Source organism: Sylvia atricapilla, chromosome 10 (genome assembly GCF_009819655.1).
Source record: "Sylvia atricapilla isolate bSylAtr1 chromosome 10, bSylAtr1.pri, whole genome shotgun sequence".
Classification (NCBI taxonomy): Eukaryota; Metazoa; Chordata; class Aves; order Passeriformes; family Sylviidae; genus Sylvia; species Sylvia atricapilla.
In genome coordinates, this window is record NC_089149.1 from 23599460 (window position 1) to 23624146 (window position 24687).

General features: G+C 40.0%; 1 protein-coding gene across 2 annotated transcripts; it reads left to right on the forward strand.

The window, feature by feature from the left end:
- The first annotated feature begins 483 nt into the window (after window positions 1–483).
- On the forward strand, window positions 484–24092 carry ATP1B3 (ATPase Na+/K+ transporting subunit beta 3). 2 transcript variants are annotated; one of them, XM_066326332.1, is made up of 8 exons: window positions 484–773; window positions 8036–8164; window positions 12101–12208; window positions 13673–13860; window positions 14598–14648; window positions 15208–15234; window positions 19631–19717; window positions 22946–24092. In XM_066326332.1, exons 1-8 carry the CDS (start codon window positions 665–667, stop codon window positions 23114–23116), a joined length of 870 nt encoding a protein of 289 aa, XP_066182429.1. In that variant the 5' UTR covers window positions 484–664; the 3' UTR covers window positions 23117–24092. The 2 variants fall into 2 exon arrangements, with proteins under 2 accessions (XP_066182429.1, XP_066182430.1); XM_066326333.1 differs by lacking the exon at window positions 15208–15234 and having other exon boundaries at window positions 485–773.
- The last annotated feature ends 595 nt before the right edge of the window (window positions 24093–24687 follow it).

The following is a 24687-nucleotide window of genomic DNA, read 5'->3' on the forward strand; positions in this document are numbered from 1 at the left end:
GGGGGGCCGTGTGGGCCGTGGAGGCCCTGGGGGCCGTGTGGGGCGTGGGGGCTGTGTGGGCCCGTGGGGCCATGAGGGCCGTGGGGGCTGTGTGGGCCGTGGGCCCCGTGGGGGGCCGTGGGGCCATGAGGGCCGTGGGGGCTGTTTGGCCCGTGGGCCCCGTGGGGCCGTGTGGCCTGGGCCCCGTGTGGCCGTGGGCCCCGTGTGGCCTGGGCCCCGTGTGGCCGTGGGGGCTGTGTGGCCGTGTGGCCCCGTGTGGCCATGAGGGCCCGTGGAGGCTGTGTGGCGGTGTGGCCGTGGGCCCCGTGTGGCCGTGGGCCCCGTGTGGCCTGGGCCCCGTGTGGCCTGGGCCCCGTGCGGCCGCGATGCCGTGCCCGCGCTCGGCGCGGCCCCCGCGGCAGGGCGGCGCTGGCCGGCAGGGGGGCGCGCGGCGGGCCGGCAGGGTGTGGGCGGAGCGCGGCGGGGCCCGCCCGGCGCGGGGGGCGCCAAGAGGGAAGGAGGGCGGGATTGGGGAAGGTCCCGGCGTGCCCGGCCCCCGCCCGCTCTCCCGCCGGGCGCCGCGGCCGCAGTTACTTAGCGGTTGGGAGCGGGCGCTGCTTGCGGCTTTCTTTGCCGGGGAGGCTCTATCGCCGGAGTACGCGACGCAGCCGCTCCTCGCCTCGCCATGTCGAAGGAAACGAAGAAGCCCTTCCGCCAGAGCATGGCCGAGTGGCGGCAGTTCATCTACAACCCCAACAGCGGCGAGTTCCTGGGGCGCACGGCGAAGAGCTGGGGTAAGGGCTGCCGCGGGGGGCGAGGGCGGGGCGAGGCGCCGGCGGAGCCGGGGGGCGGCAGGGAGCGGGGGCGGGATGCGGGAGAGCCCCCCGCGGGGACGAGGGGCCGGGCGGGCGGTGCCCCGCGGGGACGAGGGGCCGGGATGCCGGAGGGATGCCGGAGGGATGCCGCTGGAGGCGGGAGGGGCCCCGGGGGCGGCGCACAGGTGAGGCGGCCCGCGCGGCGGCGGCGGCGGCGCACGCGCCCCGGTGTCCGTTACAACCGCCGGTCTAAAAATAGCTCCGTCCGTGACAGCGGCGGCGGGGGTCGGGGGAAGGGGGAGTTCCCGGGGCGCGTCCCGAGCGGACTCGGCGCCCGCCCCTCAGCCCGTGCGGGCCCGGGGGCTCCTCTGCCGCCCGCTCCGCCCGGGCCGCCCCGGGGGCCGCCGCGGTGCGGCCGTGACGGGCTTCCGCCGCGAGGTGCGGGGCGGCCCCGCCCGCGGCATCGCCCGCCGCATCGCCCGCCTGTGCCGGGGCAGCGCCCCGCTCCGGCCCTGCCCGGCCCCGCGCCGCTCGGGATCCGCAATGAATGAGCGCCCATTGCCTTTGTACTGCGAGCCGCAGGTCGCCGAGGGACAGCGAAGGAAAACCCCCAACCCCCTTCCCCGAAAGTTAATGAGCCCCAATTCCAGAAAGTGATCGTTGTGTGTGGTTGTGCGTCATCGTGCTAAATTTGTTCCAGCGAAGGGCTTCTTGGGCCTTTTATTTTTTTTAAAGGAAGCTTTAAATGAAGGCTTTCCAGTAAAACCTGTGAAGGCAGTGTTTGTTTTCCTATTTTCAGGTAGTCATCCTATTGCTTTCTTCTGAGCTGGAAAGCATGTTATCGTAATCTGGTTGCTTCCAATAAAAATATTTGGATTTTCCGAGTGTGTTTTCTCATATTAAACAGTTATACAAATGCTTAATATTAGGATGATTCTTCAGCCCTCCTGGGACGTATTTACTGACTTCAGAAAATGCTGCGTCTCCTCCCAGAACTTGGATGTAGTTGGGGTACGTAATAGTTGTGCTTACAAAACCAACACGGCTCTCAGCGTGGCGTTAAGGAGCAGGCCAATACATCCTTGGCCTTGACACGATCTCAATGAATACTGGTGTTGAAATAGCGAGGAGGAGCTTTAAGCGGACTGTGCATGGGGTGTGCTTTCTCTGCCGTGCCAGTGTCTCCTGTCTGTCAGGAGAGGGCCCGAGCTCTTACAGGAGTTCCCCTCCATTCACATGGAAATAAGAGCTTGCGGCTACTCTGCCGGTTGAATAGCAAAGGATAGGAAATTTCCACTATGCTGTTGTCTAAGGGATCTTTCTGCACAGGCAGGTTTCCTCAAGTGCGTGGGCCGGGTGTGTGGATTGCAGAAGTCTGTCTGTGTCATGAGGCTGAGCAGCACAGACTGTAGATATGTTAGAAATAGCTTGCAGTTTTGTGGTGGGTTTTTTTTTGGTTTGTTTTTTTTTTTGGGTTTTTTTGTTGTTGTTTTTTTTTTTTTTTTTTTTAAGGCGAAGATGAAACCAATTGCTCTGTTTAAATCCATCTTGTGGGATAAGTCACTTGGGATGTTACTAGTCCATCCAAGTTAGACCAAGGCCAATAGATAACATTTCAAGTTGAGATGGCTTAGTTGGCAGTTGAGTTTCTACAGCTACTTGAGAAAGTATCTATAGACAGTTTGAATAATTTTGCTTTGTGTAGGCAAGTCAAATAATTTTACTCCATTAAGAAGTTTTATTTAGTAGTTTTGGTGATTGGCATGTGGTTACTGCTATACACCATTTCCTCAGCCTGGACATCAGGCAGTGAAGATCCAGTAACACCTTATTTTCAGTGTATTTTTGTCATCAATATTTGTTTGGTTTTGGCATTCCATTATTAACATACTGTGCTTACTTAATTTAATTATGGTCTGACTCTTTTGGGTCACGGTGTGTGGCATTCTGTTTGGTTTTACTTTTTAATGGCAGGACACTAATTGGGTGGCTCTGTTGGCACAGGAGGATATGTAGGGTTTGGTCTCCTGCTCTTCCAGTAGAGGTGTGAGCTTAGAGCTCTCTCCCTGACTGCAGTTCCTTTTCTGTTGCTGGTCTCTGAGCTGAAAGGCGAGGACACAGGGGAGGAGAGCTCTGGTTGCCAGTCTGCTGGGTTGTCCTGTCTCCAGGGGCAGCACGATGAGAATTCAGCTGGCTCTGGTTCTTCTGTGCCTATTTCTCTTGTCTCAAGACAGCTTCCTCACAGAAATAAGACAGGAGCAGTAGAGGAACCGTTAAGTAATTATTCACAGTATGTGCATGTTTTGCCCTAGTCTGACACAGTCCCGGGGACTTACGTAAATGGTAACTGCAAGGCAGTGATCCTCTGTGAATCCCAGTGCTGTGGCATTGGAGTACTCCCCTATCTGCCATTTCCACGGCAGGGTTTGTGAAAAGATCAAACACAAGTGGTTCCTCCACTCATTTGTCATGTAACAGAGGTTGCATTTTAGAGTTGGGTGTTGCTTTTTCCTGGTTGGTGAAAACTCTGTAATGTGTCTCCTCTGGCAGAAAAAAAATTTTAAGACTTTCAGCTTATTTTTTTTGCAGACTTGAGGAGTACTTTAGTTTGAATCTTTCACAGGTTGATACCCAAACCTACACATACGCCCCCCCCACCCCCACCTCTTCTATTTTTAATTATTTGGCATAATCATTTGTTATATTAAAAGAGACAGAAACTACTGGGGAAAACTGCTGACCTGAGGCCGTGCTGTTCTCAGCAGCAAGGCATGAGGGGTGCTGATAGCCCTCGAAGAGCTGGTGGGAACGAGGGTGGGTCTGGGGTACGCCCAGCGTTTAATCAGGTGGAGCAGAGAAAGGCAGATTGGGCTGACTGCTGGGTGAGGGTTCCTGCAGGGGAAAGGAAGATCTGTGTCTGCCTGAAATGGCAAGGTGCTGTGTCTGCCTGGAGTTAGCAAGAATGGAGTGAGAGCATCATAAACGTCTTGTAATGAGATGCTCACTGCATACTCAGATGTGTACACTGTCTTAACAAGATAGTTCATTCTTTTTGCGCAAGGTTACCGAAAAAATCATTTGTGCCAAAAAGAAGGGCAATATAGACTGGAACGGTGCTTCATCTCTGGTCTCAATAGATGTCATGCCAAGTGTTTTTAAGTGGTTCTGTAGATCTGGTTGTGTCAGGGTGTTTGAGATAGAGATAGCATTGCCTTGAAGTACATAGAAAATCAGACCTACTGATTTTTTTTTTTTTTTTTGAATGCTTAGTTGTATTCTTTGGTGTACAGATATGTGTTTGTAATTACAAACAAACAAAAACGTTACCAACGGAACACAACACCTTATTTTTTGGAAAGCTTCCCACCATGTTGAAGGAATTACACTCTTGTTGGCCACCATAACAAAGGATCCAGCTTTACATCTTTTTTTTGTCTTCACTGAATTCCTGGTTGGAATTCAATGAAGACAAAAAAAGTGCTGTCAGATTTTTAACTGCTTTTCTGACATGGTTATTCTTTTTTGGTGTTTTGAGCAGGGATTTATTGTCATTTAGATTACTTTGTGAGTAGTGTAGTATTAAACATTCTGGCATCACTGTCTGCCATTGCCATAGAATATTTTATTGGTTCCAATTGCTCTGAGAAAAGGCATCTTGCTTTGTCTTGTTACAGATACCACTATGCTCTAGTAGTACAGTAAGTGTATTTTGTAGTGGTGGGTGTTCTAAATAATTAAGCATGGCATCAGACCCTGGCTTTTGTGACTTTCTCTTCCTGTCTCTGCTGTCACCTAAATCTGGAAAACAGTAATTCTTGAGCGTCCAAGAAATAAGAGTAGTGATTATTTCATGTGTATAGTTATGTTAGGTTAAAGTAAGGAAATAATCTGCAGGTGGACTGAAACTCCTAGATGTTCCTGGTACTGGTAGTAGTCAGTAGGAACATCACTTGGGTGTTTAAATCCCACTCGTTTAAGATGCTGAAGGACAGTCATGCAGGCGATAGGATCAGTGCAGCATGGAATCCAACAAACCATAAAAATAGAGTTTTTGTTGTTGCAGGTAATGTTGAATAGTTGCTACCCTGTTTGTAGGGGTGTTTATGTTGATACCTGTATATATCTAACTATGCATTACATATAGGTGGATTTGCCAGTCTGGTTTATGCCAGAGTAACATGCTTTTCACTGCTTTTGCCATATAAGGTTTGGAAAGCTTGTATCTCATGGAAATGATGGCCAGGTATGTGATAGCTTGCATTCACCAGAGTCAGAAATTCTAATTTTCACAGTGGAGAAGAGTTTTAATTCCTGCAGATGAATTCCAGCTAATGACAGTACCAACATACTGGTTCAGAAATTGAAGTTTTCCAGATTTGACTTGCTTGTCGACGTGGTTAGGATATGAATAAGTGTTTTATGTACTGTGATGCTCTGCAAAAAGGAAAGCAAACCAAACCAATTAGGTAAATTGTAATGCAAAATTTTGGTTTCAAGTTTTTCTTGTGTTATTGTTTTGATGTACAAGGTGTTCTACAACAATTGAATTGGGTTGCATTTTAGATGTGGAAGCTGTACTTTGTTTGGGGGAAATACGGAAGATGGCTTTTCTCTGTTACTTGGGTACATCTTGTTTCCTGACAAGAAACCCAGTGTTATGTGATATTATTTTGGCAGAGTTTCTTGACAGGTTATGGCTTGCTCACTGTGATTAGCTAAGGATAATTAGTACTAATAGGCTCACAAAGAGCAGCTTACTCAGTTTGGGGCTGTTGGAAGGTGCAGAGGGGATTTTTGTCGTTTGTTTTTTTCCCCTTCTTTTTAATGTGGCAAAGCAGTGTAAATGGGTCAGTTTAGTGGTCAGCGTTGTGCAGTACATTTACAAGCCATATTAAAATAAAGATTAAAAATAATCCACGTGTGAGCACGCATGCGCTTTGCTGGGCTGGGGGAGGCTGGTGGAGCTTCAGGGCCGTGAATAGAAACAGCCTTTCCAGGCGTGTTCCTGCTGCTGTTCCCGGTGGGTGGGCTGCAGCTGGGAGGGAGAGGGGCTGGCGACGGTGCCGTGGTCTCCCCGGCAGAGTGGGGACCACTGTTAGCCCTGTGCTGGTGTGGGTCCAGTGGCCCCATGGCGGAGAGCTGCTCTTCGGGGTCAGGTACTCTTGGCCCAAAGCAGAGCTCTTCTTAGAGCCATGTCTGCTTAGAACTGCACACCATGGTGCTCTGATTACCCATGTTATGTTCACCAGTTTTTTCTTTTTCCAATGACGTTTGGCTTGTTGTTATAGAAATTAAAATACAGGTGTATTCTGAAATAATTTTCCCTCATTTTCTTGCTTTTACTTGCCACAGTAGCACTTATCTTACATATCAAATTCTTCTGTTGCATTGGGGCTGTTTGATGAATGTCTTGGTTGCCTGATGGAAAGTGTACTTTCTAGATAGTTTGAGGAAAGTATCTAGTAGCTTAACTTATATGGATCAAAATGTGGGCTGACCAGAGGTTTTGTAAGGGAGATTTTTTGTTGGTTGGTTGGTTGGTTTTTTAATACCCAGAACACATTAGCTATTGATTGGAAGATCTTTGTTCTGTTTTGAATCCAGTTAAAGCATTTATAAGCTTATAGGTAAGACGGAGATTGCTGCTGTGCCAAATGCAGGTGCAACTTTTGTAATGGCTTTTGCTGACTAGAATTTCTACTATTGTCTTTATATTCTCATTATAGTAGCTAAATAGCTTCTAAATAACCTTAGCAATCATTCACAATAGATGTCCAGCTGTCTTGTTCATTATAGAGTAGTCTTGTTTTTCTGTTTGCATACTTTGCTACTTCTAATTGTTGCATAGAATCTTACACCTTGGTGGTCTCAAATATATTTTAAATAGCTGATAATTTTTGGGTTATTGCAGATTGGCAGGTAACTTCCTCAACATGTGACTGAAAACTAAAACCAAACCGAAAATCCACTGACATTCAGTTTGGTGCTGTTGAGAACTTTACTTAGAGTAAAGAATTTGGAAACTACGTCATTATTTTAATAGATGTACAAAGAATTCTTTTGGGAGAAATAAAATGAGTACTTGGATTTTTAGCAGTCACGGGTTTCTGGGGACCCTACTACACTCGAGACTTAATTCAGTGCAAAATGCAAGCATAGTTTCTGGGACAGGAGCCAGGGTTTAGGCTTCCTTTTGTCATTTTCCAGAAGACAGTGCATAGCACTGGGGTACAGTTTGCTTTTTGCCCTTTCCTTTTCCGTGAAAGGTTTAAAAGTTCTGCACTTGATTCTCTCGCATAATGAAGTGCCAGTGATAGGATGCTGCATAATGGTTTTGAAGTGCTTTTCTTCATGCCCGAGTTACATCTCTGGCTTCTGATAGCAACCTTACAGCTAGAATATCCAATAAAAATTGAATTTCTGTCAACCATTTGGTTATGTTTTCGAATTAAAACAGTTTTAAAGATGGCTCTCAGTCCAAGCATCCAGTCTGCTTTTGACAGTCTCTGAATGTGTCCTTAAGTTTCAGATACTCAGTCTTAAAACAGAATCCCATGCATACTTTTTGGGTTGGTACTGAGTTAATGAAATAAGTTGAAGCTGGTAATATCTGTGTGATTTGGTGGGCTTGTTGGGTCCCTGGGGTAGATTGGTAAAGCAGGTGTGTGTGTTAGGCTGGACAAATCTGAAGAGAAGGCTTGGTTTGTTTTCAAAAACATGTGGCAGAAAGCATTTTCACCTTGAGAAGTATTTGTAACAGATGTGTGTGGACTGCTCTTTGTGGAGTTCCTCAAATATCAACTGTGTTATTAAAGCACCAATTGCTTCCTCCCTGGTCTGGATCCAGTGTAATAATTTTATCTTTTCCCTCAGTTCTTTCATCTTCCCAACAACCAGATACAAAGCTAAAATTCCAGTAAACAAGTGAGTTTATTTTTTTTCTAATGCACTGCTTAGTCATTTTTGCCAGCTTTCCTGTATAGCCTAAAGAGTGGTTTTTAATGCTTCTCTTAAAAATAGAAATGCCAAAATGCCCTTTAAGAATCAGAAAGTATTAAAAAAACCTCTTTGTATCTATTATTGTGCACTGTGCATTACATATGTATGCTAAAGGCGTGTTTATGACTACAAACATTGTATTGCTAATTTCCCATTTTTGATTTTCAAAATAGCTAATGGAATTGGATGAAACAAAAATAGTAATTTTAGGTTGGTGTTTTTTTGTTTTTTTTTTTTAACAGGATTGATCTTGCTATTCTATCTGGTGTTCTATGGCTTCCTAGCAGCACTCTTCACATTCACGATGTGGGTTATGCTTCAGACACTGAGCAGTGATATACCGAAATACCGTGACCGGATTTCTAGTCCAGGTAACACTGTATTTATTTTTTCATAAACCTCTGTCTGGTTTAACAACTGAGGTTCATTTGAGAGCTTTTTTTAAGTATGAACTACTTATAGGAAATCATTATTCAGTTAGTTGCAGGTTGCAAAGGTAAACCTTGGTGTGAGGCAAGTTATACATGTTTATAGCATAAATTCAGGCAGCTTTTTGTGTGTATGTACTAACTTCTGCTGGTTTGTTTTTTTTCTCTGAGCTCCTGTCGGTTGAATTTGTCATTTAGACCACAATTTTGCCTGCAGATCCATACAGCATGCTGATGTAGAAGTGGGCTTATAATTTAATCAAATTGCTTTAAAGATAGTTTATACCAGTTCTCTTGCATCAGATGGAAGGCCACCTTGATTAGTGTTTGATCCTTTGCAGAAGGTACAGGAAGGCCATACTGTGGGTGTGATGTGCTCAAGGGTATGTAAGGACTGTGGTACAGAGGCCTTTTGCAGAGTTTTTATTGCAGTATTAGGTAGTTTCCAACTGACATGGAATGTCTGTGGATTTCAGGGATTGTCCGCCTGTTACGTAGGGATCCACCAGAGAAAGGGTCCTGATTTATGATGAAGCTAAGTCTGTGTAACACATAGCTGCCACTGAAAGGGGTGTCTTGCTTCCTTTGTGCACTGCCCACCTGTCTCACTGGTGGCTGCTTCAAGGAACTGTGTGTTAAAAAGAAACCCTGTACAAATAAGAATGAGTAATAAGGTGTTTGTCTTCCCCAGAATAATATATTGGTGGAAGTGAGACATTATTTTTTAAAATACTTATTCCTTTTGTTGAATGCAAAGCTCTTAAAATTGAACATCATTTTGCAGGTGTATCCACACTTAAGATGCCACAGTGGTCTTTGTGTGAGCAAGTTGCAGTTGGGCCAATGTGATAATCATCTCTGGATTTTGAACAAAATTTATTTTGCTGTAGTGTTCTGGCTTCTCTAACAAGTGTCATATTGTAAAGGATTTTGAGGATTTGTGCTGTTTTTTTCAAGCTGAGAATGGGCAAGATGCTGGAAAGAAAAATTTTTAAAAAAGGAAGAAAAATAAAGGAGGGAAAAAAGCTGGCTTAGTTGACCTTTTCTCCCCATTTCCATTGTGTCTGTTGAGGAAGTCAGAAGCGTCATAATGGATGGAGCTGTGGGTAGCTGTGGCTTAATGCTGGGCTGGAGTGACATTTCTTATCTCATGCAGTTCAGGGTATTACTTTTTCTTGGTTTTGAAATAAGCCATAAGGGATGTTTGTTTTTAAAAGTATGTATGCCACAATTAGTTTTTAATTGAAGAATTCCTGTAACATTTCTGAATTAAATCTGTTCATTAACCATGTCTTTAGTAACTCTTACATTGAAGTTAATCAAATTGCTTGTTTCTGTTTTAATGTTTCTCTTTAACTGTCGTTTTTCATTTGCAGTGAGACATGTAATGTTCCTGGCTGTAAACTTAAATTCTTTAAAAAACCCTAAAATCTACACACAAAACCTGGATGCCGTAGGTCAAAGGTTCTACTCTTGTTAAACATACTTAGAAATCTCACAATTGATTTACTTTATGATTGATATCTGACTTGCTTTGTACACTGGGTTATAATAGTACAAATCAAATCCAGATGATATTTAAACCTTTTTTGTTAAATTCCTCCTGGAATTGTAAAATAATGTGATCTGTTTTGCAATCCTAGATGTGATCCTGTGCTGAGGCTGTTAATTCAATTCCTCCAGAAGAGCTCAAATCCTCAATCTCTGAGTCTATGCATCAGTCCTTCAAATAGCTTTTTCTGTAGAATATGCACCGTAGTTTTTAGGCAGAATATAATCCACTAAAAGTGGAGCAGTCCCCTCTTCTTAGGATATTTCTGACATTTCCCTGAAGCAGGAAATACCTTCAAATTATTTTTTTCATTCATTGATTAGTAGTTTTGTTATTTTGTCATATTCCCTTTGAAAAATACTTTTTCAGTCCTTCATTTACATTATAGTTCTGTAGCTAGTAATCTCTTATCCCTGAAAAGTTCCTAATGTGTAAAACATCTTCAGTGATTTTTTCAGCCCTGCTACTAATTGCCTTTTATTTTGTTGAATCCCAGTTCAGTGTGAAGGCCTGAAAATTACTGTAATGGTATAAAGTAGTCTGCAATCAAAACAGTGTTTGTAGCTTTATATGGACTATCAGTCATTAAGGCCTTTACTTGTGGCTTCCGTGGAAGTAATTTAAATACTGTTATTGCAAAAAAGGGGGTTTATGATTTATTTATAATCCTATAAAATACCTAGAATAAGAAACATTAAATTGTATTTTTAAAAAAAAAGCTGAAAGACATTTGTCAGTGATGAATTTCTAGTACAGATGTTTATTATTTGCAAGTTGCAAGTATTTGTTAATAATTTCTGCCTTTAGATGAGAAGCTTGGCCATTTCTGTCAGTAAATCCTTAAGAGACCTGGGCTGCTGAACTGGACTCTCGAAATGCTTTACAAAACCTTACTGTGATGGTTAACTGCAGTAACCTAGCTTTATCTTCCCACTGCAGTCTTACTTTCTTAAACACATATTTTTTTACAAAGATGGCCTGGTTTAATTTTTTAAAGATTTTTGTTTTCTGCCTTAATTCATTTGGGAATCCAGTTTTAATTGGTTTTGCCAGAGAATAGGAAAACTACATGGCATCCTAAGATGATACAATCAGTTGTTGTGTAATTGCAGCTTCTTCCTTTATGGCGAATTTGACTTTGATCGAACAATTTTAATATTCTAATTTAGAAGAAAATGAATCTGCTGAAATATAGGTTGGGTTTTGGATTTTTTTTTTTTTTTTTTTTTTTTTTTTGGTTTTTGGGGTTTTTTCCCTTGTGCAACTGCAATGTCCACTTTTAGGTGTACTTAGAGACAGATGCATGGACACTCAATCACAACTGCGGGGTTTTCATCTGTGCTAATTATTTATATTAAATAAGAGTTCCCTTAAGATACTGTGAAAAAACCCAATCAGTTATACATCCTTTTTTGAACTCAATCTCTGCTGCAGTATCAGGTGTTGTAGTGCTATTTTATCTGCTGCTGAAGCTGTGATGAATAATAGAAGCATCAGGTACCGGTGTGACAGCTCCAGCTGGCACAGGCTGGTGTATCAGTGTGCATTTTGCTTTCACCTGCTCCAGAGCAATCCCTAAGATTGAACTCTGCAGTTTTCTGGGCTGTATTCTGGGAAGCAGAGGGGTTTGACAGGGTGCCCCAGGGGACACGAGGCAGCTCTGGGGTGTTCTCAGTTCCCAGGCCTGGCTGAGCCGAGCCCCTGTGGCTGTGTAAAGCGTCTTGTGTTCTCCGTGGAACAGGTGGCACCTAAACTTTGTTTGAGGAGATGGAAGAGAAGACTGAAAACTAACTTGGTTTGTCGGTTTTGACTGGGGTAACTTTCAAGCCGCCTTCATTAATAATCAAAATGTTTTAAAATATTTTTTCTGTATTTCTATGAGAATAATGCAATCATAGCTTCACTCTGTATTGCCTAAAGCTTTGAACTATTGCTTGAAGTGAAGGTTTTCTGGGTGTGCTCTTGGTTATTTTTTTCAATTATTTTTTAAGCTTAATTTGCTGAGTGTGGAAAACGGATCAATAAAAATCTTTGATTGAAAGTGATTAAACTGCTGATTTTGCTTTCCCTAATCACTTGGGTTTGGTTTGTGAATTGCAGTTATACATTGGGTTGGATTTAAATGTTAATTTATGTAATGCTGATTTTGATTACTGGCTGCAAACACGAAGTACCTTCCACACAAAGTACTGTGGAATATGGGGGTAACATTAATGTTTCTTTACAGATGATAGACATTTTCCAATTTATGGATATTTGAGTAGGGGTTAGAGTGGTGGAGGAAAGATAAGTTGCTTAGTTCCTAACTTGAACTTTTTCTTTTTAAGGACTTATGATCTCCCCAAAGCCAGACACTGCATTGGAATTTTACTTTAACAGGAGTGACAGCCAGTCATATTCAGAATATGTTACTACACTTCAAAACTTCCTTGAATGTAAGTTACAATTGCCCAAGCAATTTAGGAGTCTTCATCTTGAGTACATAATTTCATTTCTTGCTTGTAGTTACTAATTGCTAATGGAGACTAATGCAAGTTCAGGATTACTGTAGGTGTGTTCTAAAAGTCTGTATGTTGCAAAAAAAGTATAATGCCTGTATAATGTATTGGACAGGGAGCTGTGAGTGTGAGGAATAGCGTAATACATAACGGAGAGTTTTGGGTGATGTGGTTAAATACTGTAAGATGTAGAAATTACGTATGCTGAAAGAATTCAATTTAAAAAAGATAGGTCTTGTATTTGATAATATAATAATACTTTGTTAGTATTCAAGACTATCAAGTTTATCAAGACTTATCTGATTAATCTTAATCTAAATGATTCGGTAACTAGTGAGAATACTTCAGTCTGAAGAATTTGAGTGTCTGAAAAATGAGGCACAAAAAATTGACATTAATTGCAATTTCTTGGTTTTTCACTCTGATACACAATATCTACAGAGAAATATTAAAACACTGAATTTAGAATATGGAGAAAAGATAACACAGGACAAGTCTGAAGGATGGCAAAATCTCTGGTTTGTCATACATTATAAGTTTAAGCCCCCATAAGTTGTAAGTCAGAATGAAGAAGGTGCTGTGAAATCTCACCTGTGTGCATGAATTGCTTTGTTAGCTACAGCTCTGCTTGAATCTTCCGTATTCACAGTTTTGTGCCGACTAAAAGGTTCTATGAGTAGGCTTTTCTTTGAGAGCTGTGCCAAGGGTTCCTGGGAGGAATGCTGCATTTCATGACTACCTGCCTGTCCTGCAGTTCTGTGGGTCTTGCACTGAGGATAAACTTTCCCTTTCTCCATTTTACCTTATTAGCTGGGAGCCTGGGGTGTAAGGGAGGAGGAGAATACACGAAGTATCTTATGAGTGTATTTTAGCATTTGTGATAGTGGTCTGTGCACTTCAGAAACAAAAGTGAGAAACAACTTGAGATGTTAGTAAAGCATCAATTATACTACCTGATGTAAGTGTAGAGATAATTTGATATCAATTATTGAAATACTTCTAAGTTTTTGTGTGTATTTGTAAAAGAAACGTGTGCAAAGGGAAAATTGGTTGAGTTTCCAGGTGAAAACTTGATTGTTTGTATTTTAATACATTATTGGCTTAGAGTACATACTTAGTTTATCTACAAAAGTTAATGAGGTTGCGATTATTGTTACAATTTAAAAAGCAGGAAATTATTAATGCTTCTGTAGTATTCTTTATTTTTCATTTAAGTACATTGCTATTTGTCTATAGGCTTTGATAAAGTGTTAAGTTGGATGTAAAAGACAGTGCTCTGAAAATACTACTTTGAGAAAACTCTTAGGGAAGTAGCACGACAGTTACTTATATAGGCATCTTAAGGTTTTGGCTACTTATATGTTTTGTGCCATTGATTTACAAGCTGTTTTTGTTTTATAGCATATAATGATTCAAAGCAGTCCCAAAACATAGAGTGTACCTCAGGAAAGATCTTTGATCAGAGTGATGCTGCTGTTAAAAAGGCTTGTCGATTTAACCTCTCTGAGCTTGGACAGTGCTCTGGGAAGGAAGATACAAATTTTGGCTATTCTAAAGGAACTCCCTGTGTGCTTGTGAAAATGAATAGAGTAAGTGCCTATTTATTTTATAGTTCTTAGTACAAATGCTCCCAACTACTGCTGAATGAAAAAACTGTGGAAAGGACTGAAATATGTGTTCAGTTTGCTACTCAAGATACTTGCATTTCTTGAACAGTGTAATTTACTGAAACATTGAGCAATTTCAGAGTAATACGAAGTGGCCTTTTTGAGCATTCTAATACAATACAAAGTATTGGCTTTGACTGCTTGCACCAAAATATCTGAATCCTGTTTTAAAAGTATATTGTTCTTTGCTTTTACTTATTGTTCTGTGGAACAGATTCTAGACCACTCTCTAAAATGAAGTGGTTTACTTAATGTTTTTGTTCCAGAACTCTTAACTAGAATGTAATACATTCTTTAACTCTTAAACTATGAAAGATGAAGAAAACTTACAAAGTATTTGACTTTTCAGTGATGTTGCCTGTTACTTGAATTGCTAACTGTCTTGATCTATTAAAGTTACATGCTAAATGTTAAATAAGAAAACAGTACTTTCTGTGACTGACTACTGTAACTATTTTGAGTTAGCCTGAGTAAACTATTTAACTTAACAATACTTTAAATCTTAGTCCTAGTTTAAAATTGTGTTCAGATAAAAATGACACTGAATAGATTTGCTCCCTGTATGAATTCATATTTATGAAGGAAAAGTTCAAATTCAGACTGTAAGAATGGAAAAGGGGAAGAAAGGTCTGTAAATATTGTAACTTTGTTTCTTTTAGGTAATTGGATTAAAGCCTGAAGGAGAGCCACATATACAGTGTACCCCTAAGGTCAGTTCAGAATGTAAGAAATAAGTGTGTTGTTTATTTTCCTTGGGATTGATGGCTCATGAAGTAGTTTATTCACTCTTCCCTTCTTCTTAGAGGTTTTGTACTTCTGTTTGTTTTTCATCTTACTGAGTGTCTAATTTAGTTTTAGTGTCTTTAATTTTTTTCAGTGTACTTATAGAAACATTTTTTGGTTGTTATTTCATCCTTAAATGTGTTTGAACTCTGACTTGGTTTAGAGTTGAAGAAGATGCATACATGTGTATTTGTGCTCTCGTTTATTTATTTATTGTGAGTTATATTTTGTTTTCCCATTTCATAACCTATATTTTTATTTTTTCTCCATGCTGCAAGTGCACCTTATACAATTTTATAAATGATGGGTAAGACAACTGTGTGTGGAAACTAATGTTACCGCTCAAGTAAAAGTTGCCTTCAAATCAAATATAAACTACTTATAATAACAGCTAATCTTTGCATATTTGTTATGTACCAGTGGATTTGCACAGAATGTTTTATTGCAATTATAATAATTACTTTGACTTATGGGTGTTTTTCCTAGACTGCTTGGGGAGCAGTGAAAAAGTTGGTAAGTTTGTAGCTTGAGCAAGGGGCAGAGTCCTGGCTTTTAGCTTCTGATAAAAGTGCAGGCTGGAAAATATCAGCAGTTAATGAGACAAGCGCTTGTAAGGGTTTCTGCTTTCATCCTAGATACCTGTGGTAGGCACAGATTTTAATACTTGATTTTTGTGGAGTCTTTGAAAGTTTTGATCTCTCTGTGACAGTCCATTGCAAACGAAGGTGATTCCTCCTCTTACTTGAGACTGATTTCTTTGCTTCCATTCACAAACCTCACACTGTTCTCTTGAATAGAATAAAGCAGTTAAGCTCCTTCTACTTCTACTAGTACTTTTTTTATTTGACTTGTCTAATTTATAATTTTTTTTTTGCAATGTGATATCCCAAACTGGACAGAAGTTTGCCTGAGGTATTGTTAATGACAGCATTTCTCCCTTTGTGATCACATTGAAAGCAAGGTGAATTTGCTGTTTGTAATACACTAGTCTTTATTCTTTATTTTAATTGTTTTATTGTTTAAATCATTCTTCTGGTTATTTCCCAGTCTGTATTTGTAGATGTGATTTCTCGAAGTTCACAGCTTTGAGTTTCATTGGGCTGGTTTTGGCCCCTTCTCTGTCATTTTTTGTGATAATTTTAAAGGGATCGAGTTCTCTGAAGTGCTTTGCACTATTAGCTTGGTGCCATCAATGAATGAACTTGGGTTTGCATCTCAAGTCCTTGTTGAAACACAGAATAGGATCCAGAGCACTCATCTTCATTTCCACCAGAAATGCCTTGTGATGTGCTGAGAGCTAATCTTCACGTAATTTATAAAATAATGATGGCAGTCCTATTTTATGATTGTATTTCTTCACCTTCTTCTATGGATACTCTTGAGACAATAGTAAAAATTATACAAAGCAGATGCTACTTTTTTTTTTACTCTCTTCCTGGTTTCACTAGCAAAACAGTAGGTTTGATAACAACTTGGCTCATCATGGTGGCATGTTTTGCTCTTTTTTTTTACCCTTTGGGATACATGGAAGTGATTTGTGTGGGTTTTCTTGCCTCCTCTTTCTATAGGTGTACAAAGTTCTGCTACCGTATCCACTTAAATTTTTTGTGATCTACACAAATGTGATGGTTTTGAGTTTTAAAATCACTAATCCTATTAGTACTATTAGTGACTTCCAGGGAAGTATTTATCAGGCTTTGCTACTTTGAATGCATCTATTTTATCTTTATTAGCCTATTCTCACCCTAGCTCATAGTAATTTATTTGCTTAGGAAAGCTTAGGTACCAGTTAGAATTCATCCTGTAGATTTACTGTTCACTGATTTTTATTTTCCTTTCACCTGTTTTTAAATTTTTCTTAGAATTAAGAGTCACAGAGTAGATAAGGTTGGAAGGGACCACAGTGGTCATCTGGTCCCACCTCCCTGCCTCAAGCAGGGTCATCCCAGAGCCCATGGCACAGGGTTGTGTCCAGACAGTTCTGGAATATCTCCTGTGAGGAGACTCCACACCCTCTCAGGGCAACCTATTCCAGTGCCCAGTGACTGCACAAAAAAAAGGTTCCTCCTCATGCTCAGATGGAACTTCTGTGCATCAATCCTACATATATTGAGAGCAATTTGGAGAAGTGTCTGCCTGGACTTAACACACCATCTGACTTGTAAATGTTATTTTTGCTTTTACAAGTCTCTCAAATACAAAATTAGGCTAATAGCTTCTGTCTGCATGTCCTGAAAGTCTTGGCCACCTGAAACATTTACAGTTTTTCAGTGTGGAATTTATGTTCTTCAGGCATTCTGCTGTGAGGTGATTCTTCTTTTTTCTCCCTGCACTTTTTATATGGGATTTTTTGAAATGGAAAAATTTTAGATAGATGGATTATTTCAGAGTCAGCACACTTGTAGCTGGGCATGCTTCTCCCTCTGCCCTCGTGCAGTTGAAGCTGTAATCTCTGTAGATGGGGGAAGTGAGTTTTTGTAGTGTCAGGCACTCTTTAGAGCTGGTTCTTCCTCCTAGACCCTGTAGGAGCTAATCAAGGAGCAGTCTTGAGAATCTCCACAAAGAGAAGCAAACCAACAAAAGATTGTCTTCAGGAAGTTTGAAGATCAGCATTTTAGGTCTTCCATTTGGGGCCAGAGTTGTGCAATTTCACATGTGCTAGAACATCTTGCCGCAGTATTTATTTCAAGTTAAAACAACCTTTACTGAAAACTGGTGAATTCGATGGGATTATTTTGTTTAACTAGAGAAAAGGAAAAGATCCTTAATTCCAAAGTACATCTTTTTCTGCTGTTTATTGACCATCTTGACTTTGTTAGGTATCACTTTCTAGTTGACCAGAATGAAGAGTAGCTGTATGAATGACACTTTGTGTGCCTTGCTTCTGTCAGCACACTCAGGATCTGAGTTAACTTGCTTTTTGTGACAGCAGTCTGTTGTTTTACAGTTTCTACTAATGCATGCTGCTCTTCTCCATTTCTTCTTCTCAAGTGATTATAGACCATCCATGTCCAAATTCTTTTCTTTGGGTCTCTGTATATTGTTTCACCATCTGGGAAATTCTTCTTTCTAAAGTAATCTTAAGTAAGACCCAGGTAGTGATGTGGAAGTCTGTCTGTCAGCTAAGTTGTCTGATTTTTAGATTTGCTGACTGTCAGCAGCTCTGTGGAAACTAAAGGATAAGCAGAACAAGTGACACTCACTAATGGACTGATTCTTGAAGTTCTTCAGCAAATGCAGCTTGTTTAGGTGTTTCTTGGTTGCTTTTATTTGTGTAGGGATATTAATTAGGCTTGTTTGCTCAAGATCTGGACCCCCCCCAGCAGTTGCACTAGATAGGCAGCTGCATGTCCCAGAGCCTCCCTGCTATTGCACTGATAGCCTAATGCATACATTTAGTGTAGTGATGACTGCATGCATGCCTTGAATTTAGCTGCTCCAGAAAGCACTACTCCTATTTACTTTGCCTTTGTTATTCCTGATGCTGATTATTTAACCATTATTTCAGCAACACACTTGAAAAGAGTATTTTCAGCTGCATGAGCTTCAAATAAAATAAATAATGGTGAAAATCAACATATTCCTTCTTAATAGTTGTATATGCAAGCTCAAGGTCCAATATATTAATTATATTAATTAACATTAATAAACATATATTAATGATTCCAGTAATTTAGACTGCAAAAGAATGAGAATGTGGCCATATCCTAAAAAAATATTGTATGTTCTTTTGAGGAGGTGAAAAGAAGGTAACCTTGAGCCATGTCTTGTTCTTAAATATGTTTTGGTCTTACTGCAGTTGCCTTCTGAACTTTGTAGGATATCTGTTTAAAATTGCAGCTGTAGTATATGGTAATGGTGGGGGGGGAAACAAACTTGCTAATTACACTTTGAACTTGTGAATTAGATGGAACAAGCAGTGATGTTCTGAACTTACATTTAGCATTTTGGAGGGGTTGTTTTAGTGACATTCCCCTTGGTTATGGCAATATATTTCATTTATTACAGAAAGGCCTGTTAGATGTGGGCTTTTCCTAGTGGTTTGAACTTGCAGTAGTTTGATATTCTACCAGGATATACAATCTTGAAAAATGTTGTATACAGGGAGAGGTGTTTGTGTTTCGCTATACTGATAGCCTGTGTCTGGACAGGTCAATCATCCATACATATTTTGTATATTTTATGGATTGAGTGACTTCTTAGTCAGAAATTAAGCAGAATCTTTGTAGCTAGCTGCTTCTTACTCTAGGATTTGGGGTTGCAGGGGCCAGTTGGGTGATAAGGCCTGCATCTGTATGTATTGTTCCTTGGAGGTGATGGTATAACTCCAGCAACATCACCATTTTAACCATTTGGGTTTCTTCTGATCTGGCCTGTTTTTGAAGGATAAGAAGGTACCTTATGTTTGGAGTGACACCATTCAGAGAGGTGTCTGTGATTCTTTGTGAAGGCTTGTATCATTGAGAGGCTTAAAAACCTGGCCTTAAATGGCACCAAAGGGATACTTACATGGTTCACCAAAATATGGTTACTTATGGTTCACCAAAATACACAGGCTTGCTTGGGGATACTTGGGATTTTAATTGTATGTAGGGGGCTTGGGATGTTAAATTACTCATTACAATGAACATACTCTTCCCCCTTTCCCATTACTTTGACTCATAATTTTGAAGGCAAGCTGTCTTCGACTTGATTGCTAAGTTAAGTAGTACTGCTAATCATGACTGCAGCAGATGTGTGCAGCACGTTTGCCAAAAGAAATCTGGTTTGAATTATTCTATGAGTTTGTAAGTCAGTTGCCCTTTTTTAGGTATTTTGCATTTTATCATTGGATTATCATTTTTATTTTGTGCTCATTTTTATGCAAGCAAATGTTAATTTCTACTTTTGTTGCTGCCTGCAATTACAGGAAGAAGGCATGGTTAACATAAACTATTTTCCTCCTAACGGCGCGATGGACTTGAAGTACTTCCCATACTATGGGAAAAGCTTGCATGTAAGTATCCCTTAATGATGGTCTGCAGTTTCAGTGTTTTGTTTCTGTGTGCATTTACAGTTGCTGGTAGCAGGTTAATTCTGAAGTTTGGACTTTGTAAGGAAGTACTTCTAAGGAATATTGCAGATGCAGACGTTGCACAGCGCTCGGTGAGGCTGGAGTTGTGCTTTGGCAGACATGAACAAACTGGGCATTGTCCTGATGGAGGAGTGGCAGTACACAGCAGTCTTGAGAGTGGCTGCTCTTTTTTGCTCACTGAAATCTTTTGGAGTCTTTCTGAATGCAGGGAAAGGCAGGAGAAGTAAACTGGGTCTTCATATTACAATACACTTTCTAACAGTTTGTCCTTGGTGTTTCTGTATAGGATATTAAGTTCGTGAGTCCTTGTGGTGTTGTTAATTATATTTCTTTGTGGCTCTGCATGTCATGTTTTCTGTTTGCCCTGTTTTATGAAGAAGGACTTCAAAGTAGCAGATAGGTTTGGAGTTTTTTAAATTACTGTTGTAAAAACCCCAAACACACTACTTTATGAACACAGAATACAAAGAAGTAAAACTCAATTCTTTAAAACTCCAGTCTTTTGAAACTTGAATTTAGTTAATTTTTTGATTTTCTTGCATTAATTTGTGATCACTGCAAGCAGAAAATTTATACCTTCTATGAAACAGAAAATTATATATTGCCTCCTACTATTATTTAGTCTAATAAACAGTGTTCACCACTGAAGATAGAGGTACTTTTTAAAATACAAGTCTGTTAGATCCATAATGTACCATGGTCGGTGGTTGTAATTTCACCAAAATGATTTTTGGATTAAATTATTCTTTTGTCAGTTAATTTTCCAATGTACTCTATACTTGCAGCAGTTCCCTAACTTTTTTATCCTCCCATGGCTTTTGCTAATGAGGAAGGAGTTTATCTTCAGCATTTGCTTTCATATTACTTCTGGGTGGTTCTGTATTTTCTGTTTTGTTGCCATGTTGTGAATTGGTACCCCATCTATTCACTTCAGCATGCACATTAAAAAGAAGTTGCCTGTGCTTCCAAAAGCTGGAGTCAGTACAGACTCTGTCCTTTCCTTGGAATGAAAGAATAGGGAAGGAGAGCAAGAGCATTTCTTCTATCCTAAGAAGTGTAAACTACAGCGTCTGTGGACCTTGACATATCAAAACCCAGTTTGTACCAAGGATGGGATGAAAAACCTTACTAAAAAATTTCCCATCTTGCTGCTGTACTGATGGGAAATGAAAGACTATGAAAAGGCACTAATGAAGATCAGCAGAATAACCATAACCCTATTCCTTGCTTGAATTAGGTGATATAGAAAAAACCTTTTGTTATTCCCTCCCCCCTCAGTTTTTGGTTCATTGTTCTTTCATGTTGCCTTTGTCATGTGGAACGGGGTCTGTGGTTTTAGGGATTCTTGCATATGTGAGGCCTAATTCTCCTAACATTAGTATAGTGAGCAAAAGAAGAGGCAGTAGGAAGAGTTGTGAGAAGTTTGAGTATTTGACCAGGTCTCAAGGGTCTGGATTGATCTCTTGGCTATGCAACAGAATTATGTTATACCAGTGTGGAACTGGTAAATTACTTTATTCTGTAAAGGAGTCAAGATGATTTGAATGAACTTGCTGCTCTTGTTCAGGTAAAAGCCAGAAAAGGACTAATATCTACAATTTTGTGGTCCAGGATGGTTCTTTGTCTTTTGCTGCTTAGTACAATAAGCCCAACCCTGTGACCTTGGAGAGTGTTCCCTTTAGATCATCTGACAGAGTTAAGGAGGATGCTGCCTCTCTTCTCTTTCGTCCTCCAAATTTTATACTGAGTAAAAGTCTATTCTGGTATCATCTCTTTTCAAAACATCGTAGAAATTCGTGTACCCCTTTGGAAAAATCTTCATGATGAGAAGACTTTTCTCCCTGAGGAAACATGGGAATTTTAGTTCTGATTTTTAGAAAACTCAAAGTGTGGTATCACCCTTAAAACTGGAAAGTTTTTTGAGGGAGCCTTGCCTAGCTGCATTTCCTCCCTTCCAGTCTGAAGTCTTTGGGAGTACAGGAAAACTTCTCATCTAGAACCACACTATTCAATGAAAGCAACTACTTCAGTCTACTTCTTACTAGAACTTCATATTAAAAGATTTTAGCACATCTACTTCCATGACATAACCCTTTGTAAATGAGACTTTGAATACTCTGTTCTTCAGTAGAGAAGATAGCCTAAAACCAGCAGAAATGTATTAAAGAGTTTTTTAAGTTAATGAGGAAGGAAAAAGACTTAACAGAAAATTTTGTTTAATTAAAATCCCTGGGTTTTACTTACATAATACTGTAGTGTTGTATTTAGTCCACTGACTTGTGTGAATTTTTACCTGGAAGAGAAATTTGCTTAGTCAGCAGTACTGACCTAAAAATAATAATAAAGTATGGAAATGCTTCATGAACATTGCATATAAAGGGTGCCTTAGCAGTGTATAATAAGCTCCTATTTAATTCATAGGCACTTTACAAGAGAGTGCAAGTTGTTCTTACTGAATTGGATGTCAGGTACAATATTGGGTTGACAAATGAAAGGAATTTGATTCTACTCTCATTCTTTAATTTTGTAGTAGTCACCAATTGATATTGTTCCACTGAAAGTGACTGAGCAGGAAGGATACTGTCAGGGTGCCCAAGGAAAGGTTTCTGTGTAAAGCTGTTAAACAGATAGCACCTTTTAGACTGGTTTGTTGCTGAACAAGTAAATGGAATAAGGAAGAAGGGTAGCTGGTTTATTAGTACTTGTTGCATCATGCTTTTGGAAGAAAAAAACCCACTTCAAACTGCAGAAAACTTGGATTCTGTAGCAGATTACACACACCCTGCCAAACCAAACCCAAAACATGCAGAAGAGTCAAAAGAATGGGTTGGAAGACATTAATTTCTGAGGTTCTTTCATTGAAAGTCTCTAGAAGAATTGGACCTAATAAAATAGAAATGGGTAAAGTTATATGCCTCTTGAAGATACTCTCTGTGACTCAAATTATGTTTAATATATTAGTTAAGAAATAGTATGAAGAATGTATTTCTAACCTGGGGGGGAAAAAGTGTCTTACCTGAATGAGATTGGACTTTTCAAAGTTGGGTTCTTAATTAGCTTTTTTCCTAACTGTTCTGATGGATTAAATGTTAATTTAATGCTAACTTACTCTGGTCTCTCAAATATTTTCCCCATCTTTCTGTTTACTAGGCTAACTATTTGCAGCCCCTAGTGGCTGTCCAACTAGCAATTACCCCCAACGGTACCAAAGAAGAAATAGCAATTGAGTGTAAGATCCTGGGCTCACCTAATTTAAAAAACCAAGATGACCGTGACAAGTTTCTGGGACGAATTGCCTTCAAAGTTCTGATGTCTGAATAGCTGGAGTAAACACTCTCCACAAAGTAAATGTTGTGTTGTCTGTTTTGTATCAGCTGGACATGCCATTCTAGGATATGAGACCACCTTGAAGAATGTTAAGGTGGTTTATGGCGTTCAGGGTAGCATAATAATATGCTTCCAAATTGTATGTTTAAATTCCCTTAAAATAAATGCCTTTCCTGCTTTTTGCCTGCCCCATTGGAACAGTGTACAGACTATAGTTATGTCATAGGGACCTGTAAATAGCTGTTTTCAAACACATAATAATGGTGACCTTTGTCCTGCTCTAAAATGTGGTTTTATCCTCCAAGTGAGTGTCTCAAGCTTAATGTGCTGTGCTCTGTAAATATTGTATTGATTTAACACTGGTTTAACTGTCATATCTCAATGCTGACACGGTTAGAGGGATAAATAATAAATGGTACCTGATTGACATAGTGATTTCTTTGTAAGAGTGAACACCTCCAATAGAAATGGTGTGTGTGGGAGTGGGTGGGTCAGTGGATGGATGACTGTGTGGAGATGCCTTAAATTGTGGACTGGGTGGCATGGGAGAATTGAAGTGGATTTTAAGAGTTGGTATGGATATCTGAAAGTAAGTGCTTAACTAGTACTTTCTTGTGCTTGTCACTGTGCAAGTATTGTGTACATGTAATACTTGGTATAGAGTTTGGTGTTCTAGCTGAGGAATTGAACCTTTCTTTGTGTTGTTAATTGCTTGTAATATGTGGAGCACAAATAAAATCTATACAATATTTTGAAACTTTTTAGTTCAGAAATATCAATAGAAAACAATTTAAATAGTGTAGGATCCTGGTAACAGTTGTACAACAGAGCTGCTTGAAAGAAGTGGCCTCACTATTGTGGGAATAGGCTTTGATTTTCCAACTAAAAAAATTCTGGAAGAACCTCTGTTTAAGAAAAAAAAAAAGGAAAAAGAATGGATTGTCTTGATTAAACATTCTTGTTTAATTTATATATCTGTTTTGTCGCATCATTTTAACATCTCACATCTTCATCTGCTCTTTCATCTTGGACTTCCTGTGTATTTCATCATCATCCATTTAGAAAATTGGTGTCATCAACTGCTTTATAGAAATACCCTGTTGACTTGGGGTTAATTACTTGCAATGTAACTTAAAGTGCAGCTGCTAAAATTACTACAACCAGACTGGTTTAGTTGTGACTGCTGTTCACTTTCAGCCAGGCTGAGCCATGCTATTGGGCTGATGTGGGCAGTTGAGCTGACATGAGATTTATATTACTCTGCCCCAAGGTTTTTTTGTCTTTCAGTCTTGGGGGGGTTGGGCTTCAGCCAACCAGATGGTTCATATTTTGATGTCTTCCCAATATTAAAGATCACAGCAAATCTGCATTTGTGTAAATACCTGTATGTTGTGCTAGTTAGGCCCAAATTTGTTACTTAACAACTTTTATACCTAATTATTACAGTGGGTTTTGATGTTTTATTTAAACAAATTCAATGAAGGATTTCTAAAATTCAACATCCAGTTTTAATGCCCTGCTTCAAGTTTGGGGCCAGTCTAAGCCACATTAGTGAAGAACTTTTA